Source organism: Watersipora subatra, chromosome 7, assembly GCF_963576615.1.
Source record: "Watersipora subatra chromosome 7, tzWatSuba1.1, whole genome shotgun sequence".
In the NCBI taxonomy this organism is placed as follows: domain Eukaryota; kingdom Metazoa; phylum Bryozoa; class Gymnolaemata; order Cheilostomatida; family Watersiporidae; genus Watersipora; species Watersipora subatra.
The window spans coordinates 16,797,471-16,814,490 of record NC_088714.1 but is presented as its reverse complement, the minus strand read 5'-3'; the positions used below and the strand labels follow the sequence as shown (position 1 = coordinate 16,814,490).

The 17,020-nt window shown below is 33.9% G+C and overlaps 3 protein-coding genes across 3 annotated transcripts; 1 reads left to right on the top strand and 2 right to left on the bottom strand.

Annotated features, from left to right (window-relative positions):
- The first annotated feature begins 836 nt into the window (after nt 1-836).
- On the top strand, nt 837-8,295 carry LOC137400478 (cytochrome P450 2B1-like). Its single transcript, XM_068086803.1, has 10 exons — nt 837-932; nt 1,322-1,520; nt 3,204-3,274; nt 3,947-4,147; nt 4,644-4,868; nt 4,993-5,131; nt 5,361-5,493; nt 5,698-5,812; nt 5,961-6,106; nt 8,091-8,295. The coding sequence occupies exons 1-10, from the start codon at nt 837-839 to the stop codon at nt 8,293-8,295; spliced, it is 1,530 nt and encodes a 509-aa protein (XP_067942904.1).
- A 3,361-nt stretch (nt 8,296-11,656) lies between these two features.
- LOC137400477 (uncharacterized) lies at nt 11,657-12,311 on the bottom strand. The gene is made up of 2 exons (XM_068086802.1): nt 12,146-12,311; nt 11,657-12,021 (listed from the first exon to the last, which is right to left on the bottom strand). Exons 1-2 carry the CDS (start codon nt 12,309-12,311, stop codon nt 11,657-11,659), a joined length of 531 nt encoding a protein of 176 aa, XP_067942903.1.
- Nucleotides 12,312-12,460: 149 nt separating this feature from the next.
- Nucleotides 12,461-13,324, bottom strand: LOC137400476 (protein FAM200C-like). The gene has a single exon (XM_068086801.1). The coding sequence runs from the start codon at nt 13,322-13,324 to the stop codon at nt 12,461-12,463; it is 864 nt and encodes a 287-aa protein (XP_067942902.1).
- Nucleotides 13,325-17,020: the final 3,696 nt, after the last annotated feature.

The following is a 17,020-nucleotide window of genomic DNA, read 5'->3' as shown; positions in this document are numbered from 1 at the left end:
AATTGGCTGCGGCAATTCATATGCTACAGATGCAAATTATTCTTTTACGCTAGTACATAAACTAGTTTACTAATTTAATGTTCCAACATTTACTTGATATAAGCAAATTAAATTGACTCACATTAATGACTTTTTTGTATTTGGCTATGAAACAAAACTCTTATGATAATATGATATGAATTGAAAATCTGTTTCAGCAATTACAATAAGCGAAGAACAACATGTGCTCACTACAAATGGAATTTTGCACTGATCGGTTGAGATCAGCTCTTTTTCACACCAACTGTTTAGTTGCAGGATGCTTAGCAAAACTGTAGGTCCCTTAACATTTTACCAAGTCTGACATGATTGCCGACCTTTTTAGATTATCGATAAGACTAAGTACTATTAATGTGATTACAACTACTTACCCTGGGTGTGATTAGTTGTCAATCTATCATGTTAATTTTTACTTAATTTTGTCTAAGAAAAATTCAGTAAAATTCTTTATTTATAATATATGGCTTTCTAGTTTTTGAAAAACAGCCGTTTTAATATAAAAGTAGCTAAAATTGGTCACAGTTTACACCTGGCGTACCTGCACATTGCTCAGTTACCACTAACATAAAAGTTATTGAACATTGAATAGGTCAAAATATCAATTCATTCCTATAGTGTGATAAAGTTATTTCAACTCCTTACTCACCGAGCTTGCGCCAGTTAGCAACAGTTTAGACTAGAACAAATAAAGTAAAAACTTGTTGATGTTTATGAACTCAACCGTGACCAGAACTCAAACAAATTGCACTGAAAGGTATATAAACTGAAGCATAGTAGAAAGGTATCAAACATTAGAAATGGAGCTCAGCATGGCTTTAGAAGAAATCTTTACTTTCTCTTTGCTGGCTGCCTCACTGCTCCTTATATTTTACCTTGTCACCAAATCACTCAAGGTAAGCTTTTAGTGTAATTCTAACATAAGGGTTACCGTTGAAATTTGTTATGCAGAAAATATAAAGCTGGTTGAGCTGTGCATAGCAGTAATTTGGTATGAAAATCTATTAAAATATTACATTGTCAACTTTTGATCTAATCAACTTTTTTATCAAGTCAGTTGGTTAAACAAGTTGAACTGTATAAACTGATCCATTTTTGAAAGCGCTCATAAATTGTAAGCAAAGTTAATATCATTCTACAATAGATGCACAATTTAATGAAAAGTACTAATCTATCAAATATTTGCCAACCTCTAAATAGCAATAATAAGTACTGTATAATATATATACTGATTACAATATTATAATAGCAGTTATAATATATAAGTTTAATGACTATTCTACAGAATCCTTTAAGAAAGATACCAGGACCTCCAGGCCTACCGCTCCTTGGACATATACTTTCCCTGAATCCAACAAAAATTCACAACCAGTTTTATGAGATGGCAAGAAAATACGGGGCTATTATGAAAGTAAAGATTTTTACAAAGACGATTGTGGTGCTGAATTCAAAAGAAGCCTGCTTAGAAGCGCTGAGCAAAACAGGTTTGTGAATAACAGATGAAATATCTGAGACGAATGAGCTGTGACTGGGGAGACCACCATCCCATTCTTAGCTCAGTGATGTTTTTAATAGCCGAAACTAAGTTACAGAAGCAAAGATAAAATATTCTACTAATTCAAATTTTATGTTTTAGATAAAAATATTGGGTAAATATTCTTTGCATCAAGATTGTTCATACATGATTTATTTTCTACAAATTTTATGATTAAATTAAATCCATTCACTTTAAAATTTTGATTGATGATATTGTTTGTATGCTTATCCTAGAATTCATAAACTTTAAACTTGAGGTTTGTGTCATTTTTGGATTGTCCCACGACAAAACAAGCGAAGCAAAGTTTGAGAGTTTTTATGATAAATGCATGTGCAACAACAACTTACGAAGACTTTTCATCAACAACGTCACAAACCCTTGCTTTGAAATCTCATCAACAAAGTTAACCATTGTTTTGTAGAGTCGTTAAAGTATAGTATTCATACAAAACACATATAAGCTTATTTAAATATGTTACCAAGTCTTTGTAAATCATCGACAGTATCTTAAAACTCACCTATCTGATCGGATTATACACAAATAGACAGATTAATTTGGCTGTAAATCGCCACAAAACGCTTGAAAAGCTTGGTTTAATAAAAGTTAAGACAGGCCTACGATACGCCAATAAAGCTGTGCAAAAGATAGTAGAACTATTTAGCAGTGCACATTTCATGAGAAAGCCGTGCTCATTTCACCAGTCTATGGCATTGTTTACTTGTAATCAAATTTATTCGAATGTTTCTGTAATAAACGTAGACCGTTTGAGGCGTAGACCAATTTGCAGGTACGAAATTGTGGTACACAGTTTATCAGCCTATGTTTTTTTGTCCAATTATCGAAGGTTTCATTAAATTATTTAAAACGTTAGCCGAAATTCTTTACAACTTATGTACAAGCTAGGGCCAAACTACAATGCTCCTTTATGACGAGAACATTTTTTTATTTTGCCGCAGTTTGCAGAAAACTTCCAGACGCGTGAATGCTCATACTCGCTTTCTGTTAAAGATCGCTATCAAAACCATTCTACATTCAACACAACTAATTTTCAAACTGTGTATAGTACACAGTAGCTTGCCATTTTGCTTCTAAGTTTGCATTTCAGCTTTATAATAAACATATTTCCTTATTGTTGTTGTTAATTTACATACATTACAGTAGGTTAGGTCTACAGCTTTAATTAACAATTTAATCTAGAAGTTAACGACTTCTCTAGGGAGCGCATCACTTGATTAGCTATCAATGACTAAATCCTATAACGTATAACAGAGATGAGACTAGATTGCGTGACCTTTAACAGAACACTGAATTTATCTAACTTATCTATATTTGTTGAAATTGTTATTTGCACCTTTTTGAAGTCGTGCTCCCTCAAATTTATTTTGTCATCTTGAGCAACTTTCATTTACACTATACTTTGCCAATTCCTGCTGACAACTACTTTTTCAACAACCAGCACTGCCATTTTTTTTTCCGTTATCACTTATTCCATTATCAGGTCGTGGGCTTTATGACAGGGGAATTTCTAGTATAAATATGATTTGAACTTTTATTTAAAGTTTTATGTTATAGTCTATTGTAGACCTTTGTATGCAGGGCATAATTATTTCTTATTTCAAATGTTTTCTAGGAACAGATTTTCAAGGTCGACCATCTTTAAAAAGAAACCAGATAGTACTTCCTCCAAATGTTGCATTTTCAGTAAGCTACTATGTTAATTCTTTTGAACATAAGTTCAACTTTTTATTTTGAATTTTTTTAAACAATCTTGTTTAGATATCTTTGTGCTAATTTTATTTTTCAAGCTAAAACTTCTGATTAAGTGTTTAGACGGGTATGAGCATTCGCGCCATTTTCCTACTTACAGCCATTTTGTAAAATGTCAAAATTATTACATCTTTGATAAGATAACTTTTTGTTGTTACTAATTCTTTAACTAAGCATTATAAAATGTGTTTAGACCTCTGGTCATACAGCTATACAGTCATACAGTTATACAAATATTGTTACAAGCCATAGTCTGTTGAATCCAAATTCAGGAAAATTGGGAAAGCATCCATAACTTATAACTGTTTAGCTTTAATATGTTACTAATCAATACTGTTTAATAATAATAACAATATTATGATGGTGAAAAACATAGAAATCATCGATGCATTCATAAACCAGATTAGTTTAGCAGAGAAATTGTAAAACTATACAATTTTTTTCAGGCTTCACCATAATCCTTTAAATTGGCCATTCATGAAAATTAAATTCAAATTTTATTTTGGTGCACTATGCAAATGCTTTATTTGCTGAAACAATGTTTATTACGAAGCTGAGTTTACCTATTAATAAAAAATAAGCCCTTTTTACGAACCTTATTTTTAGAACTTCAGTGATAAGCAGGTCATGTTACGTCGCCTGTTCACTAAAGCGATGAAAGCCTATGGACCAGGAGTTGTGCATCTAGAAAAAATACTACAAGAAACCATACAATGTCTGGTCGATGATATTGATCAAAAAGAAGGTCAAGCCATAGATTCAGCAGAACTGAGCATTGGATATGTCTGCTGTGTCTTAGCATCTATGGTCAGTGGATGAATATTTATGCATGTTGTAGTTCTTTAATTATAAAAAAGAGTTTATAACTATCCCTGTGATTTCAAACACGCAAGCAATTTCTTAACTATAAATGAAACAGATATCTAAAGCAAGAAGTGAATGTGCAAATGGAAGTAACTTCTTGCAACATATAGTTAAATTTTTTATAGTGATATGATACAATTAGGCCTATACAATAAAGATTGTTATAGAACTTGGTGACTATCTACCCTTAAGAGCTGTTCGTATTACCTGTTCATGAAAATATTCAAAATTTCCTTTTTTAATATTTGATTTTGTAGTTACAAATTTGTAAACGATTTTTTAAGCTCATATTGACAACATTCAAAAAAGTGATTAATACATTTAGTATATTAATCATAATTTTGAATTTTAATTATTGTTGCATGATTATTTGCTCACCAGTATTATTATAATTACAAGGCAATAGGTAGAGTATCTAATGTTAGCTAATACTTTGTAGATGTTTGGAGAAAAATACTCTTATGATGATGAACTCTGTCACCGGATGAACCGAGTCAACAGTCAAGTTATAAAAACAACAGATCCCTTTTCTAATGGAGTTGTTTTTGACGTTATACCATTTTTATATGACTTCAAATTCTTGTTTAAAAAGGAGCGCAAAAAAATTGAATCAGCGAAAGAAACTTTTAGCAACTTCATAAAAACAAGAATAGAAGAAGCCAAAGTAAGTTTGCTGCCACATTCATGCACTTTTAAATAAATTCAAAGTTTTTTCAATTTACCACGTTTTTAATGACTAGGTTTACTTGTTTTTTTTTTACTAATCAAATGTCACCGCTGATTCATAGAAATCTTTTGATGTTAACCAAATGAGAGGCTGTCTTGACTACCTTATCGAGCTGCAGAAACAAGAAAATGACGTAGATGGTCAACCTTTGCTTGATGAAGTTGGACTGCAGGGAATGATGGCAAACTTTCTAATAGGAGGTAACCATGTCATGCTAGTTTGTGCTTTTATGCCTTGGTACCACTGAATAGTGTAAGTTTTATATATACAAGCAAGTATAAAAGCAAAAAATTTCTAAAGTATGAAACTAGATGTAATTAAACATCCTTTAGTGAAGACTGCTTTTGAAATATATTATGCAGTATTGTGAGCCCAAAATAGATCTAGTTGTCATATGCTATATTACTGACTTTAAGTGACATTTTTTAGGTTTAGAGACAAGCAGACGGAGTCTAGCTCAAATGTTCTTGGACCTGCTTCATGATCCAACTTTACAGAAAACTTTACAAGCAGAAATTGACAGCCAGTATGAACCAACTGAAACAATCACGCTCAAAGACAAGTAAGCAAATGTCTGCAAATACAGCTACACCTTAATGTCAAACAAATTTGCATAAAGTTTGACAAAGCAGTTCATCACCTATTTTATTAAATCTATTAAAGATAACTTTAAAATACAGTATGTATTGAATTAAACAATGACTCATTCAACTAAAAACCACTTACAATTTCATATTGAATGGTTCACACTGCACAATGTATGCAGGGTAAAACTGCCACGGATGGAAGCATACATGCTGGAACAGATGAGGTTTCTTACTCAAGTGCCGTTTATGATTCCTCACATGGCTGTCAGAGATGCAGAAGTAGCCGGATATAAGGTTGGTTAACTTCATAAGTTAACCTAAAAATCTTTAATGACATTTCGATTACTTTAATGACAGTTTTAACTTTTAAAACTATTTATAGGCTGCGTGGTAGTGTATACAAAAGGGTTACTAAATATATTTTATTACATGTTTGTTGCAGATTCCTGCTGGTACGGTGGTGCTTATGAATTCATACCATGTTGCTCATAATCCAGATGTGTTTGATGAGCCATTTGAAGTTAAGCCCGAGAGACTCCTTGATGAAAATGGCAAACTGGTAGATCGTGACCATCCTCTCCGAGAAAAGTAAGGAAAACTGTAATGATTGCTAGACAAGAGGAAGGCAAAAAAACCTTTTGAATGAAAATCAGCTGATTACTAAAACAGATATTTTATATTACTATTAAATCTGCTCAACTGTTGACATACTTTCAGTCAAAGCGAAGAGTTCCTTTATGTATGACTGCTCAGTTTGTTACTTTTATTAAAAAGGGGATACAACCTTGAGCCAGCTCTGAGATCATCAGCAATAAAATTCTGTAATTTTCTGTGAATGCAGTTTAGCCGATCTGGATGAAATATGCTGTTTGGTATTCAAACAAACCAGCACACAATGAGACAAAAAAATATTTTTTTTACAAAAAATTAAGCTAAACTGTTTTCTCATATTCTGTTTGAAGCAAATAAAATGAATGGTTTGACTTTTCCCATATTGATCTTCAATATCTATATAAATATCATAATTTATTTGTATGTAATTTAGTATGTCCTTCGGTATATTTCACCATAGCTGTATAAACTGTGGAATAGCAATCTCACATCACGCTGGATTTGAACAAATAAAGATTGCAGCCGCAGGTTTGTAATCCAATTGTCTAACCACGAGTTTACAAAGACAATTTTGTAGACTTAGTAATTGTAACGAGTTTACAATTCCTAGCTCTTACTATAGACTGTACAAACCATTTTCCCAATTTCACACACTCAATGAAGTATAGTTGTAACTCTGTGAACTCTATGAACTTTATGAAAAACGATGCTTTTTTGTGTTTTCATGAAATTTTATTTCCGTTTTTTGTAAAGTTAAATTGCTAAATTGGTAAAAGCCAATACTTTTTAGGCAGAAAATTGTATTATTTTGATCGAGTAGGAATAGGTTCTAAATTCTCTGTTTGGTCAGACAGAAGCAGTCCGATATCTCATTTTTACACTTGTACCAGCATCAATCCGTACAAGTATTGTCGTATTAAAGGTTTTAATGGATAGCAGTTCTGCTGGAACAGTAACACACACGCACTACCGGAAGCACACACTTTTATGCACAAATAGTTATTATTGGTTCAACACATCCAGAATTTTTATTTTGTTTTCTTTGTTTGTATTAATTGTATCATTATCAAATCATATTTTATTGTATTCGTAGCAAAACAGACTTATTTAGCTATTAATTGCTAATTATTTCACATTTACATCTCAACTACTATGCATTTAAGCCAGACATTTAAGGGTGCTATGGTGGCCTAGTGGTAGCTTTTTTGACTGTAAACCATGAGGTTGGTGGTTTGAGTCCTGCTTAATGCCGATCTAACAAAAACTCTCAGCAAGCCCTCAGCAAGCTTTTGAACCCAAATTGCTGGGTATTTCGGATCTGGACCATAACTTAGAGGCCCCATGCATGCTGACATCGTTAGCACATTTAAAATCCACATCTGTCCTTCATACATTGGGCAAGTGAAAGGGCTACCTGGCTCTGTCAAACTGAACGTGTTGTAAAATGCATCTCTTCAGGTTGATCTGACAGTTCCAGAAGTGGTAAATACTGAAAACAGGATCATCTCTACCATACCGCTTAACCCAAGCAGGCATCGCTATGATGCAATTTGTGGTTGACTTTGATAGACAGCCGGACAGACAGACATTGAAACACTTTTATAGTTGTTTCAGTTTGCTTTCTAATTTATTTGGCTTGCGCAGAAAATTTTCCTCACAATATGAAGTTTGAAAGTTGGAATGGTAACTGTTGTTATATGTTACAGAAAAATAACTTTTTTGCGCAAATACTTTTCTTACTCGGGCAACGCCGAACAATCATTTAGTCTTTCACTAAAGCATAGGTAAAGGCTACCATTGTATACTTTGAGTAGTAACAATTGACTTAAGGTATAATATTTGTCTCTTGAAAATTCTATACAAAATTTGATCATTTAAAGGGGAAAAACTGGCTGCTACTACAAGAAGCATCGGAGTAGATATTTTTGAGTCAAGTCATAAGGTTGCATTTTTCTTGCAGCTTTTTGGGATTTGGAGCTGGAAGAAGACAATGTCCAGGAGAGAGTTTTGCTAAATCCAGAATATTTCTTTTCCTGGCTAATATTCTACAAAAATATCATGTGGAAGTTGATGGTGAGCTGCCAGATCGGGATGTTAGAAAGTACCCGATGTCAATTCTGCTGACTCCACCCTCTGTGAAAGTTCGCTTCACTAGACGTCAATAAGATTATGGCAGGTTTTAGTTATTATAACTGTAACAAATATTTTTAGTGTTTCTTGTAGCTATGAGTAAAATTGCTTTTTTTGAAATTTTAATTTGACTTCATTATATTTTATGTGTGAAGTTTTTCATTCCTAGTCATATTAAAAAAGTTTGTTAAAATATTTTGCAAGCTATTTATCTCTGTCAAATTGTGCTCTGTTCAAGAGAGCAAACAACCAGTTTGAGTTATGCTTCGGTCATGGTTATAATAAATCTTATGCTTTGTTCTCTTGTTGATTCCTTCTGCCAGATGGTTATCCCAATTATTTACAAACTTTTCTTCAGGTTTTTGAGCTTACCCAATATTAACATAATAGGCTATGTAAAACAAATGTGCTCTTCATGTAGGATAAGGTACTCAAATAAGTATATATAACAAAAAATTTTATGGTGATTATTAAATAATTGAACTTGAATTAAAAAATATATGGCCGTTGTGTCATAAAAATGGTATAGCCATTGCATTCTCAAAAATTTCATACGTGTGACAGTAAAGACAAGCACAATTGCAAAATAGTAAAAGTTGTACTAGAATATGTCAACTATATCTTTAGTTAATTTTCTTTGGCAAACCTAGATATTCAATTTTTAAATCATTATTAAAGCTATTAGGTTTAGCTCAAATTAATTTAGAATAAAGGCTATTTGCAACCTTTCCAAAAAAATACTGTTCTTAAATTTACCCAATTAAAATCTATTAGCTTTCTATAATGTTGCAATAAAATGTCTTAGATAACATGAAAGTGGATCTGTTAAAAATGCATAACAACCATAAATTTGCTGAACAATCTAGAAGATTTGCGTGATTCACAAAATAACTGCAATATAAAAGCTCTTCTGATTTTTAACAAAAAATAATTGATAATTTCAAAAAAATTTCAAATAATCCTTGGTACATATCCTAGTTGAGACTGTGCAGTTGTGCTGGTTGCTTGATTAGTCAATCTTATTCACAAACCTTTGGTAAAGAAAAAATAACACAAAATGGCCGACTTACTTCACTTTACGACTTACTTTATGTGATGACCAACCATAATTGCAATGATGGAAATCATTGAGCAGAAATGCAGCCGTGGTTTAGTGGTATGATCAATAGGTCAGTCGTTAAAATCACACAAGCTTTGTTAGTGGTGCTGAGGGCAATCATCCCCAACTTCCCTTGCGCTAAATCTTATTAGCAAAAGATCGCAATAAACCAAACAACAGAAAAGCAGACCATTTCGGGAGTAACCCTCTCAACAACATAAAGAAAACAAGTAATGTATCTTTTAAATTAAGCTGCCAAACTGATTTAGAAAATTTTTAAATATTTGCATTTTTAAGAAAAAATGCAAAAAGGACTTTCTCATCTTTAATAACTTTTAAACTGAATATTGGAAAAAAATCTCATATCTGTTTAATAAAAGTGTACAATATACAATACAATATACATATTACTATATGTAAAATTAGGAAATAAAAATGTTTTGGTGCTCAGTACTCAGAGTAAACTCTTTTAAAAAATTAATATGTTGTTTAAAAGATAATTCTGAAATTTTTTAGGAACATCTTACTTCACAAAATAATTTAATCTTATAAAAATGAATTAGAAAACGTAACGTTTTTTGGTAGTAGCAACTCTGTGTATTTTAATCATGTATTATTATTATGTATTTTTGAGGTTTTCTGAATAATCTAATAGAATTCATGGTTGAATTTAACTTACCAAATGTATGTTTATAGGCTAATAATAAAGCTGTACAGCTAACATAACTTTGAGTATTTGAGGCATTCACTGTAACAAAAACTCACACCAATCTGAAGCTCTGGTAAGAAGCATTTTGCTTTAAAACAGTTTAGTTTATTTTTATTTTTATGGTAATTATAGTATTTATGGCATACATACTTATTATAATCTTTCTCTAAAACAATTTATTTTTGGTGCCAAATGGAGCATTTCAACTAATTGCAACTCCACATCACAATCCAGCATACCTTATCCCAACGCATGATCTTTCCAAATTTTTGCATCTTTTTCTTTTACCTATGCTAAATGTTTATTTAGATTTCAATTGAAAGTTCCAAGATTTTTCATGGCTTGTGTCTTCGTTTACTACATGGCAATTACAGATTTTCAAATTATTTTAAATTACGTGAAACAAACTAATTGCATACAACCACTAACAATTATTTTGAAAATATCTTTGCTCGCTGCTTTACAATCTTCTACCTAATATCCGTTCTTTTAGCAGAAAAAGGAATTTTAAAAACTATTTGGCAAACTATTTATTCGATTTTAGTTGCTAACTGTTGCCATTATTATATTTGTTATTTTGTTATTGTTGTATGGCATAATTTGAAAAATATTTCTATTGTAATTGAAATTATTGCCAATAAAGTAACAGGAACTTTAAAAACACCATAATTTATTTATTGCATGTTTATTGTTACCAATATATATATATATATACATATATATATATATATATGTATATATATATATATGTATATATATATATATATATATATATATATATATATATATATATATATAGATTCCCAAAAACTATCGGGCAATAACATGCTTGCCCACCACCTGAAAAACTGCTCTCAGGAATAGTTGCAGACAAACTGGAAGAGCACATGAGTCACTATATGACCAGTGCTCAGAAAGGAATTGGATGCAACACCCGAAGAGCCAAACATACTGTAAGTTGCTGGTGGCTTGAAGACACCAGGAAAAGGCATACCAATTTTGTCATGGCTTGTATTGACTACAAAAAGGCCTATGATTCAATTCCCCATATTTGGATATTTGAGTGCCTAAGGTTGTACAATGTTCACCCTGCTCTTGTCGCGTTCATCAATTAATGTCAATGACCAAATGGAAAACCGAACTGGAGGCAAACAGCAAAAAGCTAGCGAGTATCAAAATTAAGCGAGGCATCTATCAAGGTGACTCCTTATCACCGCTGCTCTTCTGCATATGCCTAAGCCACTGGTTCTTAACCTTTTTTGCCCCATCCCCTTTTCCAAACCTAAAGACAGAAATTCCCCCTCTCCCAACTCCTTCAAATATTGCACTGCATCTAGATAGTGAACTTTATTTACATATATAACTTATATACATATATATCTATACATGTATATATGCATTTATTACAGTCATATTTCCATGGAATATTAAAAATGAATGTATATTGAAACTCAATATATCTATCATTGTAAGACAGTCAGCAGACTAGTGCGATTTCTGTGTTTGTTTGGAGCTGACCAGAATTTTGATGTTAGGAGTTGTTGTAGAAAGGGCACACTGTAGGTCAGCTTCTACTTCTAGACGGTTTCTAGATTTGCTCTTTATGGTTAGCATTGCTGAAAATGCTGACTCGCAAAGATATGTGGAAGCAAGTGGTATGAGCATCTTGAAAGCGGCCAGGTTTATGTTGGGATACAATCTTTGGGCCTGAACCCAAAAGTGCTCTATTGGTAGCTCCTTTTAATGCAGAGTTGTTGGTCAGCTCCAAAAACTCCTCCTGAAGCTGTTCCGGAATCTCGTGGACATTGCGCCTGAAAGGGCCTCGGGTCAGGCTCATCAATTGCTCTGTCTTAAGATCTAACTTTGGAAAATATCTCTCAAACTCTGCTATCAAGCTGTTCAAGTGATGCTTTATGTCAGTTAGCAAAGAAGTGGAAGGAGCTTTCTTGTCAACTAATGAATGAAGAACTGGAAATGAAACTTAAATTCCCAGTAGCCAGTCTTTCCACCCAGAGTTTGAGCTTGTCCTTGAATGCTTTGATACTATCAGTTACATTCAACACATTTCTGTCTCTACCTTGCATTTTTGTGTTCACTTCATTGATTGAACCAAATATGTCAACTAGGCAAGCAAGACACTGATGGAAGACTTCCACCTGCATTGAAACCAGTAGTTTGGGTTTGTTATGAGTTTTCAAGAACTCATTGACCTCTGCTCGTAGATTGAAGAAATGCAAAAGCATGTTACCTTTGATAACTATCGAACTTCAGTGTGGAACAATAGTGATGAGTGCACAGCATCCATATCTTCGCATAACTTGTAGAAGAGACATGTTTGCAAGGCAGAGCCTTTGATAAAGTTTACTACTTTAATCACTGAAGGAAGGTGTTCCTACAATCCTTTGGGAAGAGTTTTTGCTGCTAGCGCTTGTCTGTGAATGAAGCAATGGGTACTCACTACTAAAGGATTCTTTTCTTTTACCAACTGTGCAAGCCCAGCACGACAGCCAAGCATGGCTGGAACACCATCAGTGCAAACTCCAATTAGTTTGCCCCAGTCCAAATGTTCTTTGCTGAAGAAGTCGGAAACCAGGTTCATAACATCAGCAGCTGTGGTGGTCTCTGTTAGAGGACTGCAGAACAGAAATTCTTTTTCAATTGTCTCTCTGTGTACATAGTGTGCAAACACCATCAGCTGTGAAATGCTAGCAACATCAGTGGACTCATAGAGTTGAATGGCGAACATGGGAGATGACTTGCTCTTTTCAATTACTTGCCTCTTTATGTTCGCAGACATATCATCGATCCTCGATTTTACTGTGCTGTCTGAGAGGAATAAATCAGCTATCTTTTGAGTGGCTGTGTCTCCGAGAATAATCTTAGTACACTTCAGCAGACAAGGTTTAACTAATGTTTCACCAATGGTGTGTGGCTTCTTATCTCTGGCGATACGGTAAGACAGAGCATAGGATGACTCGGTAATGGCCTGTGCCTGGATATGAAAGCTGCCAGTGAAATCTAGTTTTGCCCGCTTGAGTTCTCTCTCTTTAGCTTCAAAGAACGGCTTTGATTTATCAATGTGTTCTGCATGTTTATTTTTTAAGTGTTGCTTAAGTTGATGTGGTTTCATGGAGTCGTTAGCAAGCACTTCCATGCACAAAACACATTTTGGTACTTCGGTGCCGTTTTTAATCATACAAGTGAATCCATAGTTAAGGTAAGAATCATCATATGTTCGTCTTTTTGTCTTTGACATTTCTAACACCTACAATATGGGATATGCAATCAAAATATTTGAATACGTTCAATATCTACATGAGCAAAACACCATACATATGTTAGGCTACAGAGCAAATTGTCAAAATGTTATATGTTTATGCAAACCAAATCGGTAACTGAACAATTAATATTGCAGGTATGTATATGCATGTAGTGTAGCAATCCTTATCTTTTCCACAGTTTTAGATCTTGGCTTTGTTGAAACTACTGAAATTCATTTACTCCTCGCTGCACTTTATATAAGAAAAATTGGTGCCTCGAAAATCCCCTTTAGCAAACTGCCAAATTCCTCTCCTAAAATCCCAAAATTTCCCCCTGGGGGGAATTCCCCACTTGTTAAGAACCACTGGCCTAAACCCTCTAAGCATAATGCTGGACGAAACTAAATATGGGTACCAGTTTAAGAGTGGCACCAAGATAAACCACCTCTTCTGCATGGATGACATGAACCTGGACGCTAACAAGGAAAGGGACATTGATTTGCTAGTACACCTTACTCAGGTATACAGCAAGGTCATTGGAATGACCTTCGGTATTGAGAAATGTGGAAGGCTAATTCTCAAGAAAGACCACTTTGTGCTCGCAGATGACCTAAAAATGCCAAATGGTGCCATCAAAGATATAGAAGAAGGGTGCAAGTATTAAGAATTATACAGAGCAACATCAACCATAAAGCCAAAGTACATCACAAAGTCATTACCAAATTCAAGAATTGCGTTCGGCAGGTTCTACAAAGCCAGCTCAATGCCAAGAATCAATTCATGGCAATAAAAACTTACGCATTGCCAGTAGTAAGATACCCAGCTGGCATAATAAAGTGAACTGAGGAAGCCATCAAGGAAACAGATACAGCAACTCGTAAACTGCTGACCATGCATGGAGCACTCCACCCAAAATCTGATAACACTAGACTGTATCTCGATAGGAAAGATGGAGGTAGGGGACTCAAAAGTGTACAGGAGACAGTGAAAGAGGAAGAACAAGCATTAAGATCTATGCAGCCTCCATGGCCACCTCAGATAAGTTGCTAGCTGAATTTCAATCGGCTGCTCTGACAATGGAGCTTCGCAGTGATAATGAGGAACCTGACTGGCACATGAAACCTCTTCATTGTGCTTAGCACCAGCAAATATCTAAGGTTGGCGATCTCAACCAGACATATAGTGGCTGAACAAAGGAAACTTAACAGCCAATACAGAGTCACTACTCAAAATAGCCATCAGTGCAGTAGGCATCAGTACAATCACTAGGCTCAGTTATTTAATGAATAAAGTGTTGCGGCAGAACGCCTTGACCAGGGCCGTAGAGATCGGCTTCTTGGTCACTGTAGTCACCGAACCGAGCCTTCCTGCTTTCGAAGAAAGCTTCGTTATCAATGAGAACACTTGGACAACCAAGCAACGCAAACAGAGCGCAAATTTTAAAAAGATTGGCAAAGCCTAATAAAAGAAGAATCGTATCAATGAAGCACGACGCTATCATTTTGTAAAAGTCTTATCGTGCACACGGTTCCTGCATGTATGTTCATAGTTTATGGCTTGAATTTCAGTTATATGTATTATACAAAAGTATATATTGGTGACTAACACTTGGTGGGCTTATAGCTTGACAGTCTTGTGGAAAGTAAAGGCAACCGGCAAGTCCCTTTACAAAGGTAATAAAATGAAGAAAAAGTTAATTATCTCATCATTGTTCTATAAGCAACCTATCACTGGCAATAGTAGTTAGAACACACCCACATTGTAGTGTGATGAAATGCGCTGAATTTTTTACCTCTACTTGGAAGAGGTTTACTAGATATTACTGATTCGAACCCATTGGGAGTGAGTGTTTTTGTGACATTGAATAGTAGCTTCTCTGTGAATGCCTTCGCACAAATTTTGCAAAGCAAAATGGCATCGAATCTGCTTAGTTTGCCATTTCTATAATTTAAAGTAGAACAAAATCTGAATCAATTCAAAGCATTGAAACCCAGCAATTGTTGGTTATATGAACTACACTTTTTCAGCATTACCATATAAAGCTTTTAAGTGGTTCTGTTGCCGATGACAATAGTTAATGCCCGGATCAACCGGAGGTTTACTTTGATAATACCATTTAATATTATAATCTGAGTTGCAAAACCCATGATGAGTATTTTAAATAATGGCGTACAAGCAGACTACTCAAAATCTAGTTCAAATTATTTACCCTTAATTATTTATTTATGTTGATACGAGTTTTATGTCTAAAATTTCCAAATATCAGACATATATTAAAATTTACAATGCAATTATAATTCAATTTATTTATTATTTTTTACTATTTTTATGGAACGATATTTTTGCTCGCAGCGTTAACAGGCGGGTTGTTAAACAGTGCTTAGAGCGCAGGGCGCAATAGACCGAGTTTTTGTCCACTCTACTCTATGGATTCGTGTACCAAAGCGCGAACTCGCAAGATTGAAATACTCCCAATTTCTATTACCCGAGACTCAAGAGGAGATAAACCTGTGAGTACAACAAGTTTTATTACCTGTGCCCACCACTAGCCCTAGGTCTCCCTTGGAGTGAAACTCTCCTATATTACCTCAAAACCAAACAGCATACAAACACAACTCTGTAATAAATGAGATACTGTGGTTACTCTGGATCGCCTGACAAAATTCTACTGTTGAGGAAAATTTTAAACAATTGCTAATTTCTTGCTCTCAGCTATTATCTATAATTGCTTCAACTTTTTAACATGACGAGAACTATTATTATTAACTTACTAAGACCCATTACTAGAGCGTTGAAATCTACATTGGCCAAACCTAGGGTACCAGAAGGTGTCATAACAGGCAACAGGAAGTGCTGTAAATCTAGAATAAAGTTATGGGAGATAGCTAAAAATATTGTAGTAAGATTATAATCACTTATTTATTATATCTTTTAACCCAAAATGGAGAGGTCTACAGAAACAGTCAAAATATAATTCTAAGAGTGGCTGATCACTATCTAGTTTTTTATCCTACTACATCAATCCAGTTGAAACTGAATAGTCATAGATGAACAATTTTAAACTGTATTACCTAGCCAGCTGGAGTATTTTATAAACCATACCTAAAAATTACACACTTTTATTGGTGCTAAACTAAGAGTAGAAAGCCATAAAGACTAACCAATAGAAAATGTCTTACAATACTAAGAAGTAACCTAAAATAGATTCAGAGAACCCTGAAAATGCCCTGACTATGAAATCTATGGTCAATTCACTAAAATCTGCTTACATAACTCAGACAATTTATACTGAATGTGAAATAATAACATAAATATGTGCTTGGGAACTAGATGCTGAAATGAATCAGAGTGAAAGCAACAGTCAAATTGTAGCTGGCAGCAAAACGTAAAGAACCAACAATGTTAAGGAAGTTTTTCAAGCTCTTGTTTTTACTTTTGCAAGTATTATAAACGATGGGTGTTGCATCACGCGTATCACTTGTTTAAGAATAATTGGTATATAGATTATTATAACATAGCTTATAAATTCGCAAACTGATATGCTACAATTTAAAAATCCATACATCACTATTCAGGCTAAAATGAGGCTCATTACGCAATTTCTGTTGCACGTAAAAAAGTCAGTTTTTTGCAAACTGTATCAAACATAAAAATCAGTGTCATAAGTGTCACAACACATTGTTAAATACATT